Source organism: Cetorhinus maximus, chromosome 25 (genome assembly GCF_964194155.1).
Source record: "Cetorhinus maximus chromosome 25, sCetMax3.hap1.1, whole genome shotgun sequence".
Taxonomy (NCBI): Eukaryota; Metazoa; Chordata; class Chondrichthyes; order Lamniformes; family Cetorhinidae; genus Cetorhinus; species Cetorhinus maximus.
In genome coordinates, this window is record NC_135903.1 from 9,267,951 (window position 1) to 9,287,662 (window position 19,712).

Here is a 19,712-nt window from a genome sequence, read left to right on the forward strand (position 1 = left end):
AAGTGATGAGATTCGTAGCAGTACATGGGTTACAAGGCCGTGGCAGTGATGTCACAATGTTAAACTGAATTACCTTTGTTTGCATTGTCTTGCCTGGGAGATCGTGGACGTCGAGTGGTATGGTGGCGAGATCCTTTTGGTGAAGAATCAGACTTATTATTTGCAGGGCTGCAACACAATACAGGTACAATCTCAGATATATAATAAGTTTTACTTAAATTGGCAGTACAATAATTCATTTTCTGCATTTTGACACATGGTCCCATGTCCAAATCATACATAATTTATAGGAATACACAGAGTTTGAATTAAAGACTATATGACCAAATCAATAGTAATTTTTTCAAGTTAGGCAGTTAATCATATTGCATTATTTAGCTATAATACATAGTTTCATTCTGATACATGGATAGTTGCCTATCTTTTATTCTCTCTGTGTTATCTATTCTTCTCTTCACTACTGAAAATGTCAACATGAGCAGAAACCAGTTCTACAGTTGGATTTTTTTGTGAACTCTAGCAAAGGACAAATAATATATCCTTATGATTTGCTTGATTGAGAAAAAGAGCTATAAAGGAATAACTACCGAGGAAGATATCCTGACCGATGAACAACAGTATAAAATTACATGGTTAGACAGAAAAATGAAGTACTAGTATGATCAGGCAGCAGTACTGTTACACAACACAGAGGAGAAAAAGTGTGACAAGAGGCAAAGTGCATAAGTTAGAAGGTCACAGGCTTACATTTTCTATGCACAGATTATTCAATAATTTTGGTCATGACCTTGAAGCAATCTCAATTTGCTGAACAAGGACAGAAAAAAATAAAAATAAAATAAAACAATAATAATTTGATAACAATATGTGATTTCTCTTTTTTTAATTTCCATAAGACCATAAGACATAGGGGCAGAGGTAGGCCATTCGGCCCATCGAGTCTGTTCTGCCATTCAATGAAATCATGGATGATCTGATAATCCTCAACTCCTCTTTCCTGCCTTTTCTCCATAACCCTTGATTCCCTTACTGATTAAAAATCTGTCTTTCTCAGCCTTGAATATACTTAACAACCCAGCCCTCTGCGGTAAAGACTTCTACAGATTCACTACCCTCAGAGAAGAAATTCCTGTTCATCTCTGTCTTAAATGGGCAACCCCTTACTCTGAGATTATGTCCTCTGGTCCTAGACTCTCCCACAAAGAGAAACAACATCTCAGCATCTACCCTGTCAAGCCCCCTAAGAATCATATGTTTCAATAAGGTCGCCTCATTCTTCTAAACTCCAATGAGTACACGCTCAAGCTCTCCTCATAAGAAAATCCCTCCATACCCAGAATCAACCTAGTGAACCTTCTCTGGTCTGCCTCCAATGCCAGTATATCTTTCCTTAGATACAGGGATCAAAACTGTTCACAGTATTCTCAATGTGGTCTAACTATTGCCTTGTATAGTTTTAGCAAGACTTCCCTATTTTTATATTCCATTCCCTTTGAAATAAAGGCCAACATTCCATTTGCCTTCCCTATTACCTGTTGCACTTGTATGCTAGCTTTTTTGTGATTCATGCACGAGGACCCCCCAAATCCCTCTGTGCTGCAGCTTTCTTCAGTCTTTCTCCATTTAAATAATATTCAGTTCCTCTATTCTTCCTGCCAAAGTGCATAATCTCACATTTTCCTACATTATACTGCATCTGTCAAGTTTTTGCCCACTCACTTAACCTGTCTATATCCCTCATTATACTCTTTGTGTCATACTTGCCCTCGCACCTATTTTTGTGTCATCCACAAACTTGGAAATAGTACAATCACTTCCCTCATCCAAGTCATTATATATTATAAATAATTGTGGCCCCAGCACTGATCCCTGCAGCATTCCACTAGTTACAGGTTGCCATTCTGGAAAATGCACCCCCACCCCCCTCCCCCCACAATTCCCTCAATGAAGCATTCTGTCCTGCCCTGCAAAATATTAAATCTTCATTTTTCTGTGTTTGCAAAACGAAAGTGCGAGATAAAAGTAAGTAAAGAAAGAAATATGACCTCAGGACATTCCAAACAGTTTTACAGCCAATTACTGAGAAGTACCTATACTTAAAATGCAGAAAACCAATTTGTGCACAGAAAGATCTCACATGGGGCAATATGATGAAAGCCAGATAATCTGTTTTTGGGTGCTGATAGAGGCTTAAATATTGGGCATGGCATAGTGAAGAACTGCCCATCGAAATAGTGCCATAGTAAGTTCCATCGGGTAAAATTAAACCAGTTTGCAAACAAAGTTACCAGTGCTTTAGCAGTTTAAGGAAAGGACCAGGTTTAATTCTCAGTCTAAGTCCAGTTATTTGATTTCAGATGGAAAGGCAGTAGGGGTTCGACAACTGACCTTAATGCTCTTTAGGTTAGGTTCCAGATTCCTATCTATCAAACCGGTGCTATAAATGTGCTGTATATCAGAGGAATACAAATCAGGCTCAAACTCCCCTTACAATCAGGCTAGGTTTGCACAAAAAGAATGGCTGCCTGGACATTGTGCCATGGAGCATATAGAGCCAGTCAAATCATACCCATAAAGGTAATCAACACCTTCAAAAGGGGAAGGAGGGCTGGACAAAAAAGGGCACTGTGCTTCTATAAAACCAAAAGCATCTCACTTCACTTAGGTTCCTGAATGGACGACACACACTGAAACCAGCAACTTTTAGTGATTTAAACATTCCTGGGAAGGACATAGAGTCTTTGCTTCCTAACATTTTGGCACTGGTATCAGCTCCAATACCGCCACTTGCATTGTTCGGCCAAATATGGCAATGTATAAGGTTTGCATTCCAAAGGAAGTTTGCCAAGTTCTGGTAAATATTCAAAATGATTTCCCCGTTGGAATTTCATTTTTTAAATAGTAAGATTTTTCCATGAAATGACACACTGATTGCACAAGACCGCAATAGCACTACATATAACATCACATAGCAAACAAATTTCAAAAGAAAGATACGTAGAATTTGAGCACTGTCCACGTCTCCTGTTCTTTCAATAGTGCATTTAACTATTCGATTGTCAACATTTTTTAAAAAAGAACAGGATAGTGAGAAAAATCAGCACCAGATCACGAGATAATTACAGAAAAGGAAGGCCATTTGGTCCATCATCAATCCAAAAAATAATTCCCGTTTGGAGAAAGGATCACAGCACTGTTCATGTCCTTGAAAACATTTAACATTTCTGAAATGTCCTCAGCTAATAAGAATGAAGGATTCAGTGAGCAAGCATTTGTGCTGACAAAGATCAGCACCTCTTTTCATTGCAGATTGCTGACTGGGAACAAGGTAGCCATTCTCTAACTCAGTAGTAGATGAGTATAAAATACTGATCAGTTGTGTCATTTGCAAGATGACATTTGCAAATAATTCAATATCCAAATAGTTTAATTACCTCTGGTTTCTGTACTCCTTTAATTTGACTTCGATCAACCTTGCACTTGTGTCCTAATAATGAAAGGGACAACATTTTAAAAGGTAATCCATTAACATTTAAAAACAAATCTCTCCTGTACTGTTACAGAATCAAGAGGACAGGATGATCAGCCAATCCTAAACCTCTGGTAACTATAGCTGGTTTATATCACTTGCCCACAATTTTCCACACAATGGGCCATTTAGAGAAAGGTAGGATGGGTGTGGAGGTGTGTGGCAGTGTGAGGGAAAACTTGGCAAGACCAAGGACAGGGAGGTCCTCATGAATTTAATGGCAGGACCTCATTATAATTTTCTTCATCCATATCCCTCCATGCCAAGCTGACATGCTGACTGGCTGACAGGCAGGAAAACCAGTGTTGGGAGATTACACCTGGGGATCCTTGCTATAGGCCCCAATACAGATCTGGGTTTGGTGGTGGAGGCAGGAAGAGACCACAATCAGGAGGGAAGGAACCACAGTGATGGGATGGGGAGAAGACTGCGATCAGCAGAAAGGATGCTGAAAGATTCCTTGAGGGGCTGGGCTAGGTGCACTCCAGCTCTTCCTGGCCCACTAAGTGGGCTGCAAAAAGCTCCCGCCTTCTGGAACCGTCAGCACTGCCTCCATTTCGCTGCCGTGTTTCCCAAGCTCTGGGGAACCCAGCCAGCAGCTGTTAAATTTAAATGAGGCTCGCAATTACAGTGGAAGCCTTATTTAAATATCTTAACGGAGTGTCGTGCCTCTAGAAGGCGGGTAACTGGCAAGGCACACTACATTGTCACAGTAAAAACAACAACAGAGGAGTATGAGCTCGGATGAAAATGTGTTCCCCACTTTTCAATTTTTAACCTCCAATCTTTGGTCCGTCATGGAGAGGATAACATCACTGTAGGTCTACCTACACCACATCGACTGCAGCAGTTCAAGAGGCAGCTCACCACCACCTTCTCAAAGGCAATTAGGGATGGGCAACAAATGCTCGCCTAACCAGTGACACCCAAATCCCATAAATGAATATTAAAAATAAGGCCAATAATCCTTAATCTCTGTTGTGCCATCATTGTGAATGATGAGCATAGGTTGGGTTGCTCTCTTGCTAGAAATGTGGAAACATCAGGTATTCAGCTCTATGTAGCTGAAATATTAGACTGGATACTCAAGCTGCTTTTGTACTCAGTGGGGTACGTTGGCTGCCAGTCTCTGAAGTGTGAATCTTGCGCAGTAAGTGACACCCCGAATTTAAACCTACAAGATGAGTCACGGGTTCATTTATTCAAAAAATAGAAAATAATTTGAAATAGTACTTACTTCTCCCTCTGTTTTACTGTTCTCTTGGATAATTTTAATCCAGTTCAACATATCATCTCTATCCTCAGCTTGGAACAGATATTCACAGAAATCTGACGTAGTCAGCCTGAAAACATTCTTCCTTTTAGTCTCACTGTATGAAATATCAATCAAACAGGCCTTAATACAAATGGGCTGCTCGTCCTCACAAGGGGAAGAAACAAAAGTCACTGCGTCCCTTTTATCCTTGTACAAGTACAGGGAATGTGATCGCAGGAGAGCATACACCCTTTTCCAAGAACGAATGCTGCTCACAACTCTCTGTCAAAAAGAAACAGAACAATGATTGGTTTTGAATTATCTAAATGGAAAACAACAAAATGTCAGTTCACTCTAATATTGTAAAAATAAGTATGCTTAGTCTCCTTGTACGGTTAAAAGAAAACTAGGAAGATCGAGAGAAATAAGTTCCTTAATTTATGGATAGCTAAGGCTTGTTGGCAACAGATGAATAATTGAATAAGCAGAAAAATCAATAGACCATCAAATAACCAGCAGAAACAATGGATAAGTAAAGAAACAGATGAATAAATCATTAGATAAATAAAGAAAATGACTAGGGAAAAGAAAAAGTAATACAATAATACAAGTCATCAGATCATGTAAACTATAATATCCTTTTTCCCCAATTCATTTACTCCTAACCAAAAGACAGTTGTCCCTCATACACTTCTGATTGTACGGAATTGCAGTATTCTTCTTGATCAATACAGCAATGCAACAAAATGTAATGTTTGTAAATAAGAGATCACCACAAATCAAAACATCAATGACTGAGTTATTTTTCTTATGTGAGATTTTTTTAATACTGAAAATATTGGCATCTTTCTTCACCACAAAAAATTCCTTTGGGGTTCTTGCCCATTATTAGTACTGCATTAATTTGAAGCATACATAACAGTAGCACAGCTCTCCTTGAGAAAAGGCCATCAGTACTTACATGCACAAAATGTTCCACTGATTTTACCTTTTCTTTCTTCTACATGGAAATTGTACTTTACATTCCTACAATTAGTGCTACGTCACAGAATCCTGACCTCTATGTTTATTGCAATGGAACGACTTGGATTTACCCACTATCGGTAAGGGAGGGAAAGATAAAGAATTCCCCATGTGTAAACATCAAAACAGCAAATGCTGGAAATAAACAGAAGACAGGGTGATGTTTTTGGGAGCCCCTTTACTGGATCCTTGATAAAGGCTGCCACTCAAAGGTAAACCTGACCATCTCTTTAAGATACGGACTGGCTTGCTGTGTTAATCAATATTTTTTGATTTATTTGCTAATTGGATTGTGTGTTTTCAGGAAAGAATAAAAAGCAGACAAAGATTCCACACAGAATTAATTTTATACTGTCCAAATACACATCAATTATTATTTACTGTTCAGCCACTGGTCTTGTAATATGCATACCAAATTTTTAAATAACAAGCAGCATGCGTGATATAAATATTATATTATATGAACAAAGAATATGCTTCATTTACTACAGGATGGATCCATGGTTAATAAAGACACTTCTGCTTTATCACAAGCAACCACAGAACCTGCCTGCTTTAGTCCCTTTTCAATGTAATGTTTTTAAGCATTAAGTTTTCATTTTATGCTGTACTTACATTAAAACTGTTGGATGCGGACAAAGGAAACCAAGTTCTATGCAGGCTTACACTGAGTATTCATCCTAAAACTGCCTCGTGGTTATATGAAATATTCAGATGATCGGCTCAGGCCATTATGGTGCCTCAATATTGAATTACCTCACATTAAGTATCCCCAGAGTTTACTGTGAATTAATAAGTCAGTATCTACCTTGAATTCAGGATCATACTACATATCATGTAAAGTAAATTGATATTTTATTTAGTGAATGCAAATTTTTAAAGCCAAGCGACAGCCTCCTCATTTGCTGAGTTTAAAGTGATTAAACCAACATTTAGTCTGTAAAGGGGACACTCCTTGGTAATTGCAACATTGTTTGTGTCTCTCCACAAGTGCATAAGGGGTTTGTACTGAGGCCTCAGCAGTGGAGGTTGGCTGCACAGGGGCCTCTGCACAAGGACCTGCCATTCAACAGATAGGGTTTGTCACAAGGAACTTGTTAGTGACTTCCCAAGTTTCCAATTCCTTGATCCAAAGGATGACTGCTGATCGATCTTGTTCAGGAAGGTTGCTCCAAATAGAGCGCTGAAATAGAAGCCAGACAGTAGTTGGGTTGAACAGTTCATCATAGAATGGCAAGTGAGGTGCATCACGGGTGGTTTCAACCAGCTTGTGGGTTTAGTAAGTCAGCAGATGTGTAGGGGAATGATGTTTGCAAGCACAGAAAGCCAGGGGAGGGGTACTGAGTGGAGAGTTTCAGTTATGATGTGCATTGTTGCATTCAATTAAGTGCCCCCAAGATGTATTTGTGATGACCTTTGCCAGACAGGTGCACAGTACTGTTGTGCAGTATGATAGGGCAAGTGCTGAGATCTGGCATGTTGTGGCAGCAGGGTCCCACATAGATCCAGCAAGATCGGTTAGCATATTGTTTCTGAATTTGACCTTTGCTGCTGTTTTCTTTAGATGTCCCTGGAAGGACAGAGTCCTACCTAGAGTCACTCCCAAACATGTTGGGCTGGGATCATGCTTTAGTCTCTGGCCATCCTTGTAGATGGGCAATTCTTTTTTGGCACTTGCATTGAAGAAGCAGAATACACTGGATGTGGTTTTGGAGGGATTCGGCATGAGACGTCATGTGCTGCAGTAGTCTGTCAACTTTTTACTGTCTTCTTTAAGAGTGTGGTCCAGAGTATAGAAGGATGGATCTTGGGTGGCACAACAGATGTCATCAGCATAAATGAACTTGCGGGACATGGTTGCTGGCAGATCATTTGTATACATGTTGGACAAGGTTGGGGTTAGCACTGAGCCTGAGGCAGTCCGTTGGCCTGTTTCTCTGTGCACTTTTCCATTGCACAAGGTGGACTCTGAATCGTCACGACCCAGGTTGGAAACACTCTGGAAAGCTTTGGGAGCAGGCCAATGTGCCACATAGTATTGTAGGTGGCTGTGAGGTCCTTTAGCACTATGCCTGTCTTCAGGTTCTCTTGGAAGTCTTTTTCGAAGGTGGTAAGTGCCAGAACTTGATCATGTGCTGTGGCCATTAGAGAAACCAGCTTGGTTGACATTCAGGATAGTCTCTACTTCTGGAGATGAGTTGCAGGATAAGACGGTCAAAGATCTTAAAGCACACAGAAAGTAGCGAAATCGGTCATTAGCTGGCTGCCAATGAAAGATCTTTTCCTTGTTTTGGAATGGCAATGATTTTTGGGAGTGAGTTTGAACTGATGAGTCTTGTGTAGAACAGAGTCAGCCATGCACAAGCACAGGGGCCTAGTTATTAGATGTAAAATCTATACAGGAATTGTAAATACTTCCTTTGAGCTATAATACGCCCCTTACTGACATCTCATTTACAGAACAAATTATACTGAACGCGTATCTATGAAGAATAGATATATAAAAACTCTGAATGTTTACTGTTTGAAATACCTTTGGTTCTATGGTACTTGTGGATTTTTAATTTTAATGTATTTTATTTTTCTTAGCATAATTTATCATACTAATTAAAATTAGATTACAGATTTTTGAAGAGGCCATATATTTGGACGATGAAAGAATAGCATTTGCTATCTAGAATAAATAAAAGATGGCAAGTAATAGTGACATACTGCAACATATTATAGCAGTTTTGTATCACTGACAAGTCCAATTGATGCCATTAAAAAGCAATTTCAGCAAATGGCGATACCGATCCCAACCCCACCATAAAAGTAGTAGTCGTCCCTCTCAGGTGAGCATAAAAGATCCCATGGCACTTTAAAGGAACAGAGACGTTTTCCTGGTGTCTAAGCCAAATATTTTTCCCTTAACCAACATCACGAAAGATGGATTATTTGGCCATGTATCTCACTGCTGTTTGTGGGACCCTAACCCTAATCCTTTAGCAAGGCTGTCATGTTTCCTATATCATCATATTACTTAATTGGCTGCAGAGCACTTTGGGTCATCCTTAAATAGTGGAAGGCTCTCCTTTAATGCAAATTCTTTCAAAGCTCCTCAGTCTGCACCAAAGAAAAATTACTATACTTCAACCAACTCTACCTCTCTGCTTTCTAAATTGCTTTAAGTTTTGTCTAAACATAAAAATAAGGACAGGGTGTATGGCTTTAAAATGAATTACATTTGTGCATCCTGGTTCAATAATTCCATACTTTCTAACCTGCTTCCCTTGAAGACTACGAGCCTGGGTCTTGCATCCCCTTCTGCAATGCTACAAGAGATTAACTAATATATAATCATAAACTTAAAAGTTTCCTTACATTACAAGAGTAACTACACTGTAAATACAAAATGTTTGGGATGTCAAAAAGTCATGAAAGGCACTAAACTATGCAAATGCAAAAGCTTGTTCTTTCTAAATTAGTAAGCAGTCTGTTTGACAGATGTTTTGAGGCTGCTGTGGAGTTAGGACTTGCCTTTCCCTTCTCTGTGACAAGCTGTCGAAAGTACAACCATCCTTCTTTCCTGACATCACTGAAGGTCACATCACAGAGTTCAGACGTGGAATGTCGCTTAGACCTGGCGTTTTCGGTAACATCCAAGTTATCCAAGGACTAAAAAGTAAGTAATAAAAGGGTCAATAATTGTTTTTGAAAATTGAGAAACACAGAATTTTAATTTCTACTTCATTCCTGATTTATTATGATTTTAAAATGCCTGATTTTGCAGGCATACAAGGGTGTGAGTCAAGCGGCAATGTCATATTTATGCAAATTGGGATCCTACTCCATCAATGAGACCAGGATGTCACCTTAATCAGGAAGTCATTTGGCACCACTCCAACAGCAGGCACCTGGTAGACCATCAAAGAAACATTGTAATGCAAGTTTTTAAACTTTTCTTTGAGAGACCAGAACAATGAGGGGTGCTTTTCTGAGTCCCAAAAGAGATGTAGGCCTCTCCTGCTTAGACGCTCAAACTATTAACTGTCCTCGAACCCCTGTCGCCCACCCACCCTACCTTCCTGCAATAACCTTGGGCCCAACAAGCCACCCTGACTTCCTGCCTCTTGCCACTGACTTCGCGGTCATTTTGGTTGTAAATTTGACCACTGACATTAATGACGCCTGGCCTTTAAAATCGTCTGGGCTTCCTGCTGTCGCTCCCAAACGGGCCAGCCACTCCCCTGTTCAAAGTTAAAATTTCTACCAATAAATATCAACTTTTTTGTTCAACAATACAAAGATCCATATGCATGTTATTCAGGCACTGAAGGTTATAAGCCTTCTGAGGTATTGGAATTTAAGATGTCCATTTAGACGAATAACAATGTGACTATACACACACACACACCTTATTACAGCGGGGGTCACTGGTTACTGATCAAGAGCGGGAATACTAAATGATTTCCCCACCCAGGGGGAATGAAGCCAATTTTATTTTTCCTGTTGCTATACTAGTTGAGATCAACTGGTTCACCATAGTCCAGGAATCAAATTCAATTCAAATATTGATCACATAACCAGTGGACTCATCACTCACAAACTGAGATTAAGGTCGATAAAAGATATTTTAAAACCAAAAAGTTTGATACTTGCACTCAAATTATTTTTTAAATATTCAGAAGGTTCTTGACAGATATTTTAAGTGCTAATTGTGTACTCTTACAGCTCACCCCTATCCTGCCTGAGGAGAATACTAGTGCATTAGTGAATCTTTAATTTTTTTTATATAAGAGAGCTTGACTTAATATTTTATGGCAGATCTTGATGTTGTGTTAACAAACACATTTTAAAAACTATTTCCCTCTTATGAACTGTGCATGTACCCTAAGGATTTTGAACACCTCTCAACCATCTCTACTTTTAAGAACAACTCTGTCTCCAATCTATCACACAACTGAAGCTCCTCATCCCTAGAACCATTCTTGTAATTTTTTTCTGTACCCTCTCTAAAGCCTTCACATCCTTCCTAAAGAGCAGTGTCCAGAATTGGACACAATACTCCAATTGGTTGAACTAGTATTTTATAAAGGTTCATCATAACTTCCTCACTCTTGTCCTCTATGCTTCTATTTATAAAACCCAGGACACCATATTGCTTTTTGAACACTTATCAACTTGCCCTGTCACCTTCAAAGATTTGTGCACATTTGTCCCCAAGTCTTTCTGTTCCTGCACCCCCTTTAAAATGTTACCCATTAACCTTTGTTGCCTCTCTTCATTCCTCCTACCAAAATATCTCACTTCACACCTCGGTGTTAACTTTCATTGCCACATGTCTGCCTATTCCACCAGCCTGTCTATGTCCTCATGAAGTCTATCACTACCCTCGCAGTTAACTATATACTTCCAAGTTCTGTGTCATCTGAAAATTTAATTCAGCTTTAAGCCATCATATGTAGCTTTGTCAGTGAAAGTAGGTCCGATGGCATGACCAATCACAGGCTATATCAGCTGATCTCTGCGGGGTTTAGCATTTTGGAACTACAATTGGCTGGGTGAGTTTGGGGAAGGGAGGATTGGAAATAAACCTGGACTTCCATTCCTGGTGACCATCCAGCATTATTTTGTGGAAGTTTTGACTGTGATCTGGATGTCAAGGCTCAATGAGTGAGTATATCCAGTTAGGGTGGGTGGTTGTTGCTCTTTGAGCCAGAGGGCAGCAAAAGTCATTGTCTGGACAGTGGAGGAAATGAGAAAATTGGAAATAGAACCATGCAGCACAATAAGAAGCCATTCGGCCCATCATGCCTGTGCCTGCTCTTTCAAAGCGATTAGTCCCACTTTCCCCACAGCTCTTCACATTCTTACATCTACTTTATCTAATTCCCTCTTAAAAGCTACTGTTGAATCTGATTCCACTATCCTTTCAGGCAGTGCATTCCAGATCCCAACTTGCTGCATTAAAAAAAAATCTTCATATCTTTTCTGATACTTTTGTCAATCACCTAAATCTGTTCACTGTCAGGTTACTAAGCCACCTGCAGCTGGAAACAGTTTCTCCTTATTTACTCTTATCAAAACCCCTCAAAATATTGCAAATTCCTCTCTTAACTTTCTGTACTCTACAGAGGACAACCTCAGCTTCTCCAGTTTCTCCACAATCAGTAGTCCCTCATTCCCGGTACCATTCTGGTAAATTTCCTCTGCACCCTTTCCAAGACCTTGACATCCTTCGTAAAATGTGATGCCCAGAATTGGGCACAATACTTGAGCTGGGGCATAAGGAGTGTTTTATAAAAGCTTAGCATAACATGCTGAAAGATGATGGAGAGTCAAAAATAATGGGACAAAATGCTGAATAAATGCAAACAATCAATGTAGGTGTAGATGACACAAAGACAGGTGGGAAAATAAGCTGTGAAGAAGACACAAGGGGTTTACGAAGGGATATGGATAAGTTAAGTGAGTGGGCAAAAATTTGGCAGGTACAGTATAATGTGAACTTGTCCACTTTGGCAGGAAGAATAGAAAAGCAGCATATTATTTGAACGGAGAGAGGCTGCAGAACTCCGAGGTACAGCGGGACCTGGGTGTCCTGGCACATAAATCACAAAAGCTTAGTATGCAGGTACAGAAAGTGTTTAGGAAGGCAAATGGAATGTTGGCTTTTATTGCAAGAGGAATGGAATATAGAAGTGGGGATGTTTTGCTACAGTTGTACAGGCATTGGTGACACCACATCTGGAGAAATGCATACAGTTTTGGTCTCTTTATTAAAAAAAGGAAATAATTGCATTAGAAGCAGTTGAGAGAAGGTTCACCAGACTCATTCCTGGGATGATGGAGTTATTTTATGAGGAAAAGGTTGGACAGATTGGGTCTGCATCCATTTGAAGTTTAGAAGAACGAGGGTGATCTTATTGAAACATACAAGATCCTGAGGGGGCTTGACAGAGTGGATACTGAAAGAATGTTTCTGCCTGTGGGGAGACCAGAATAGGGCACACAGTTTAAAAATAAGGGACCTCCCATTTACGATGGAGGTAAGGAGAATTTTTTTCTATCAGAGGGTCTGAGTCTGTGGAACTCTCTTTCCCAGAGTGTCATGAAGTTATTAATGTATATAATATTATTGGAAAATATTTTTCTTTTAAAATAGAGGTTTAGGCTGTGGGTGTGTCTTAACTGGATTAAAACCAGCTAGCCTGGGTGCTTTGAAGTGTACTAGTTTTGATATTTCCGAGAGATAGCGTGCATTTGCATTTTTTGAATAGGGCATTCAAGAAGTAGGGTGAACACTGACGCCTATCTAGCAGCTACCAAGAAATATGGTTATATTACTAATAAAATTGGTACTATGAAAGGGGTTTCATTGTTAAAAGGTGAAGTTTAAAGAGGCTGGTGAGACAATGGGAATTTGAATTCAATCAGCGATAGTAGGCATAACTTCAGCAGTTTTCGGGTGTACAGAGCAGAGGCAATGTAAGATCAAAAGCAGTTGTAAGGCTCCAAATCTCTCCACTGAAAAAAAAGTGAAAGGAACCTCATTTTGAATTCGTAGGTGAAAATGCTTTGCCTGGTGTCTGGTTAAGTCTATGGGTTGCTGTTGCCTTAATGGAGATTAGTTTGGGAATTTGTTAAAAGTTATGATAGTAATAATTTGTAGCCATGTATATATATTTTTAACCTGCATAAATTAATAAAATGTTTCATTTAGTTTAATGTAAAACCTCAAGAACTGCTGGTCTGATTCCTGAATTTAGAGTCACATCTCAAACATAACACAAAGTTATAGGTTATGACAGTTGTTTAAAGTTTCCCTCTGGAATTTTTAAATAGCTCTGCTTTACCAAATGCATCAGTCATAACAATTGGGGGCTCGTCCAGGATTAAATTATATTTCTAATTCCGCGATTGGTTAGGAATTGGTGAATCTTAAGCTTACGGGTACGAGAGGCACTTTGAATTCAGGGGTTGGTTAGGTATGTTAGAAGTGGTGAGACTGCAAGATGACTTTGGCAATTGCTAAGACTTGTCTGGGAGTAGAAGAAATAACTCTGATTGGGTTGGAGAGAATAACCGAAAATAAGTTGACAGAGTTAGCAGACAAGTTAAAATTGGGGTTACCTGTGGGGGTTAGGAAATCAGATATAGTTAAAAGTATAGCACAGCATCTACAGCTGGAAGTGAAACCTGACACTAGTGGGGCACACAAAGCCAGTGTGTTGGAGGTTGCAGGAGAAAATCTGTAGGAATTGTTGGGGTACAGAAAAGCTCTGGAAGTAAAAGTACTGTGGGTTCTGAGGTTTAGGCACAGGAGAAACCAGTGGTGTGTGTACAGGTGAAACAGGGAGAATCAGCAAAAGGTAAAGAAGTAGGAACGTGTTCACATTTTACTCAAGAGAATTCTGAGGAGCAGGTTGCAGAAATGTTTAAAGACTTTGTATGTGAAGGGAAAGTCTTTCCATGTATACAGGGTGGGGCAGGTAAAGATGTTAAAATTTTAAGAGACACAGGGGCTAGCCAATCCTTAATTTTGTGGGATAGTGATATTTGTTGTTCAAAGGGAGTATTGCTGGAGCAGGTAATAATAAGTGGGGTTCATGGAGATGCTAAATCTATTCCATTATGGAAGGTAAATTTAAAGAGCAGATGGAAAACGGGTGAAGTTATAATTGGAATGGTGGAAAAATTGCCCAATGCAGGGGTTCAATTTATTCTGGGTAATGATATAGCTGGATCGAAAATGTGGGTGATGCCTGTGGTTGTTGAGCAGCCTGTAGAAATGTTTTCAACAGGTGTGCTACAGAAGGAACACCCTAGATTGTTTCCTGATTGTGTTATAACGAGTTCAAAGGCCCATAGGGAAGAACAAAATACACAAGATAAGCAGGCAGTCCAAGGGCAAGAAGGTGTCGAAATCTAATCAACTGGAACTGTATTTAATAACATTGTTCAGGGGGAAGGAATGTAGGGCAGTTCAGTTGAAGTGTTTAACTCAAAGAGGTTAGTGGAGTTACAGAAAAACAACTTGCAATTAAAACAGCTATATCAGACAGCTTATTCAGAAATTGAAGCAAAATGTATGCAGTATGTTATTATCTTCGAGGGAATATATTAATGAGAAAATGGCGTTGGGTCATGTCTCAGCAAATGAAAACTGGAGGCAGGTGGATCAGATTGTTATCCCATTAGGATATAGAAATGAGGTTCTAAGGATTGCTCATGAAATTGCAATGGGGGGACATTTAGGAATTAGAAGAACACAGGAAAAGATACAGAGGTATTTTTTTTGCCCAGGATTGCGTAGGGATGTAGTCAAATTCTGTAGAACCTATCATATATGTCAAGTAACAGGAAAACCACAAGCAGTGATTAAGCCGGTGCCTTTAATCCCAATACCAGCATTTGAAGAACCTTTTACCAGGGTCATGATTGGTTGCATAGGACCCCTCCCTAAAAGTGGAAATCAGTATTTATTGACAATAAATGGATGTGTCTACTAGGTTTCCTGAAGCGACACCTTTAAGAAATATTACAACTAAGAAGATTGTGGAGGAGTTAATTAAATTTTTCACACGATATGGCTTACCGAAGGAAATACAATCAGGTCAGGGGTCAAATTTCATGTCGCAGCTGTTTAAGGAAATAATGAACTGTTTGGGGATAAAACAGTTTAAGTCAACAGCTTATCATCTGGAGTCACAAGGAGCATTGGAAAGGTGGCATCAAACTTTAAAAACTATGATAAGAGCATACTGTCTTGATTATGCACAGGATTGAGATACAGGAATTCCATTTTTATTATTTGCTATTTGAAACGCTCCTTATGCATCGACTGATTTTAGCCCCTTTGAACTAGTTTATGGACATGAGGTAAGGGGACCACCGAAATTAATTCATGAGCGGTTGGTGGGTCAAAATTCAGAAACTACTCTCCTGGATTACGTATCAAATTTCAGGGAAAGATTGAACAGAGCATGTGAGCTGGCTAGGGAACATTTAAAGATCTCACAGCAAGTGATGAAAAGTGAAAGCAGGTAAGAAGGCTAAAATTCATAGTTTTGTTTCTGGAGAGAAAGTACTAGTTTTGTTAACAGTTCTAGGTGATTCATTAAATGTAAGATTTAGTGGGCCTTACAGGATTGAAAAGAAATTGAGTGAAGTAAATTATTTAATAAATATTCCAGATTGAAGAAAGAACCAGAGTGTGTGTCATGTAAATATGCTTAAAAAGTACTTTGACAGGGAAGAGGAACAAAAAGAAAGAGGTGTTAGTGATGGTGGATGATGAGGAAGAGGTAGAAGTGCAGGGCTCTGAAATTGATTTTCCTCTAATAAAATTGGATAATAAGAGGGTGCTTGAAAATTTAAATGCAATATTGAGTTACCTTCCAAGTGTCAAATTGATTTGGAAAATCTATGGCAGTCACACAAACCTATTTATGAAAATAAGTTGGGAAAGACAAATTTAGCTTTACATGGTGTATGTACTGAAATATCATCTTCAATAAGGCAACAACCTTATAGGTTAAATCTGGCAAAGTTATCACAAGTACAAAAAGAAATTGATTTCATGCTTCAAAATGATATCATTGAGTCTAGTTGCAGTAACTGAAGTTCGCCTTTTGTACTGGTACCGAAACCGGATGGAACACAAATGCTGTGTGTGGACTATCGAAAGGTGAATGCAGTGACAAAAGTGGATTCATATCCCACACCACAGTTGGAGGACTGCATTGAGAAAGTGGGACAATCAAAATTTATCACAAAGGTTGACTTGCTAAAAGGATATTGGCAGGTATCATTGTCAGAGAGGGCAAAGGAGATATCGGCTTTCGTAACGCCAAGTGGACTATATCAGTTTAAAGTCATGCCATTTGGTATGAAGAATGCACCTGTGACATTTCAAAGACTGACAAACAAAATAATTGCAGGTCTAAGCAATTGTGCAGTTTATATTTATGATCTAATTGTTTTCAGTCAGACGTGGGAGGAGCATTTACAGCATCTGGGAGAATTATTTACTCGACTACAAGAAGCTAATTTGATGATGAACTTGGCTAAAAGTGAATTTGCAAAAGCGCAAGTTACATATCTAGGCCATACCGTTGGGCATGGTAAGGTGGCTCCGAGAGATGCAAAAGTCAAGGCTATTGTGGATTTCCCAGTGCCTACAACAAAATGAGAAGTCTTGAAATTTCTGGGCATGAGTGGGTTTTACCAGAAATTTGTACCAAATTTTAGCCAGGTGGTTGCTCCACTGACTGAATTATTAAAAAAGAACACAAAGTTTCAATGGCCGCTGGAGTGTCATAAGTCATTCGATAGTTTGAAAACTGTATTAACTACTGCCACAGTGTTGGCAGTACCCAGTTATGCCAAGCAAATCAAGTTGGCCGTTGAGGCAAGCGATATAGGCATGGGGCTGTACTGTTACAAGAAGATGACACTGGAATTGAAAAACCAATAGGGTATTTTTCACAGAAGCTGAATGTACAACAGAGAAGATATTCAATGATCAAAAAAGAGACTTTAAGTTTGGTGTTATTGCAGCAATTTGAAATTTATTTTGCAAATAATTCATCAGAAATAATCGTTTATACAGACCGTAATCTTTTGAAGTTTTTGGACAAATTGAGAGACAAAAGTGCAAGGTTTTTCAGATGGAGTCTATTATTACAACCAGTTAATCTATGTATTATACATATTGCTGGAAGAGAAAATCTGTTCAAAGATGCATTATCAAGAGTTTGAAGCTTGAAGGAAATTGAGGCATTAAGAAAAAACCTGGACACTGAACTGGAGTGATTTCTGTTGATACCAAGGACTTGTGCATATATATCGTTATGTTAATGCATGTATCTGGTAATGTAATAGTGTAATGAGTATAGCAGAAAGTGTGAGATGGGTTATTAAAAGAAGCTGTCTTTTAGAATCATGACGGTTCATTTTTCGAAAAGGAGGGTGATGTCATGAAGCTATTAGTGTATATATTATTGGAAAATATTTTTCTATTAAAATAGAGGTTTAGGCTGTTGGTGTGTCTTAAATGGATTAAAGCCTGGGTGCTTTAACATGTACTAGTTTTGATATGTAAGAGAGATAGCATATATTTGCATTTTTTTAATAGAGTATTCAAGAAGTAGGGTGAAAACTGACGCCTTTCTAGCAGCTACCAAGCAATATGGTTATATTACTAATAAAATGGGTACTATGAAAGGGGTTTCATTGTTAAAAGGTGAAGTTCAAAGAGGCTGGTGAGAAAATGAGAATTTAAATTCAATGAGTGGTGGTAGGTATAACTTCAGCAATTTTCAGGTGTGCAGAGCAGAGGCAATGTGGGATCAAAAGCAGTTGTAAGCCTCCAACTCTCTCCACAGAAACCAAAGTGAAAGGAACCTCATTTTGCATTTGTAGGTGAAAATACTTTGCCTGATGTCTGGTTAAGTCTAAGGATTGCTGTTGCCTTAATGGAGATTAGGTTGGGAATTTGTTAAAAGTTATGATAGTAGTAATTTATAGCCATGTGTATATATATTTTTAACCTGTGTAAATTAATAAAATTTAGTTTAATGTAAAACCTCGAGAACTGGTGGTCAGATTCCTGAATTTTGAGTTGCCTCTCAAACATAACTGTAGGTTATGACAGTTGTTTAAAGTTTCCCTCTGGGATTTTTAAATAACTCTGCTTTACCAACTGCATCAGTCATAATACAGAGAGTGGTAGAGGCAGGGTCATTTAATATTTTTAAGGCAGGGGTAAGTCAATTCCCTTGTTGGTTAAAAATCTAAGGGTATGGGGATAGACAGGATAGTGACGTTGAGGCCGCAATCAGATCAGCCATGATTTACCGAAAGGCGGAGCAGACTCGAGGAGCCAAATAGCCTACTCCTGCTCCTGGTTCGTATGTTTGAAATGTTAATAGTTATAAGTCTGGTCTTTAAAGCTAAATATGGCACTTAAATGAGGAATGTAATACAAATCATCATAGACCATGAAGTTTTAACATAGTTTTAAAGTTATTGGTCACAGCTTATTTGGATCCAATTGATCATTTTTAGCATTCTTAGCAATCACTTTATTCCCCTACTCACCATTGCTTCTTATAGTATTCTTGGGTCACCTACTTACTGACAAATGTTGGTCCTACATACATCCAAACCATTGTTAATGATCAGGAAAATCTGGTGCTCAAAAAAATATAGTGCCAAATGACACCATTTATTTGTCAATCGACTTTTCTTTGTACCCATGAAATGAAGTTCTCAAAAAAGCAAACAATAACTTTGGTGTATACCTGTTCATTGACAGATATAAAGGCCTTCCACACAGCCTCATGCATCATAGCAGTCGCATTTTAGCCACGGGCTAGCTAAAATCCAGCTGACTGACTTTCAGAACAGTTATAAACTGATAGGATTGCAGTATATATTGTTGCAAGTTGAGTGCAAGTACTAAAACGGTTAGATTTTGTATTGCTATTTTATAAAAAGCTTGTTGAATTAGCCAATCTTAGCCAACCTAGCAATGGAACTATTTCAATCTGTTGCAGAAACCTTTGGCTGAGAGAAGAATCAACAAAAGTCCCACTTCTGATCACTATCTAAAGTTGCTGGGGAGAAAAAATGGTGAAATAAATGCAAACACAAGTACTAAACTTTTCTTTCCCTAAAATCATTCAGGTACCCTAGAGAAAAAGAACATGATCCATGAATCCTTAGGGCTGGATTTTCATCCTCAAGGCAGGTAGTGTGAGTCAGGAAATCTCCTGGCTCGGCCCACCCACTTCAGGAGGAAAAGTGCCCGCAAGGACCGGTTTCTCATTATGGGGGGCGGTGTGGGCTGCAGTCAGGCCAGCTAACCCATGAAAGAATACAGAGGTAGCCGCAGGGGCTGCCGGGTGCAGGGGCGGG

The 19,712-nt window shown here is 39.0% G+C and overlaps 1 protein-coding gene across 14 annotated transcripts in view; it reads right to left on the reverse strand.

The window, feature by feature from the left end:
* Positions 1–19,712, reverse strand: part of arhgap23a (Rho GTPase activating protein 23a) — a 501,306-nt gene that overhangs the window by 74,781 nt on the left and 406,813 nt on the right. For 12 of the 14 annotated variants that reach the window (XM_078529389.1, XM_078529391.1, XM_078529390.1 and 9 more), the window contains 4 exons: positions 9,327–9,464; positions 4,767–5,066; positions 3,435–3,487; positions 74–168 (listed from right to left, as the gene is read on the reverse strand). In XM_078529389.1, the coding sequence (XP_078385515.1) occupies positions 74–168; positions 3,435–3,487; positions 4,767–5,066; positions 9,327–9,464 (586 nt within the window). Of the gene's footprint in view, positions 1–73; positions 169–3,434; positions 3,488–4,766; positions 5,067–9,322; positions 9,465–19,712 lie in introns of all 14 variants that reach the window. The other 2 variants (XM_078529386.1, XM_078529400.1) reach the window with 1 other exon arrangement.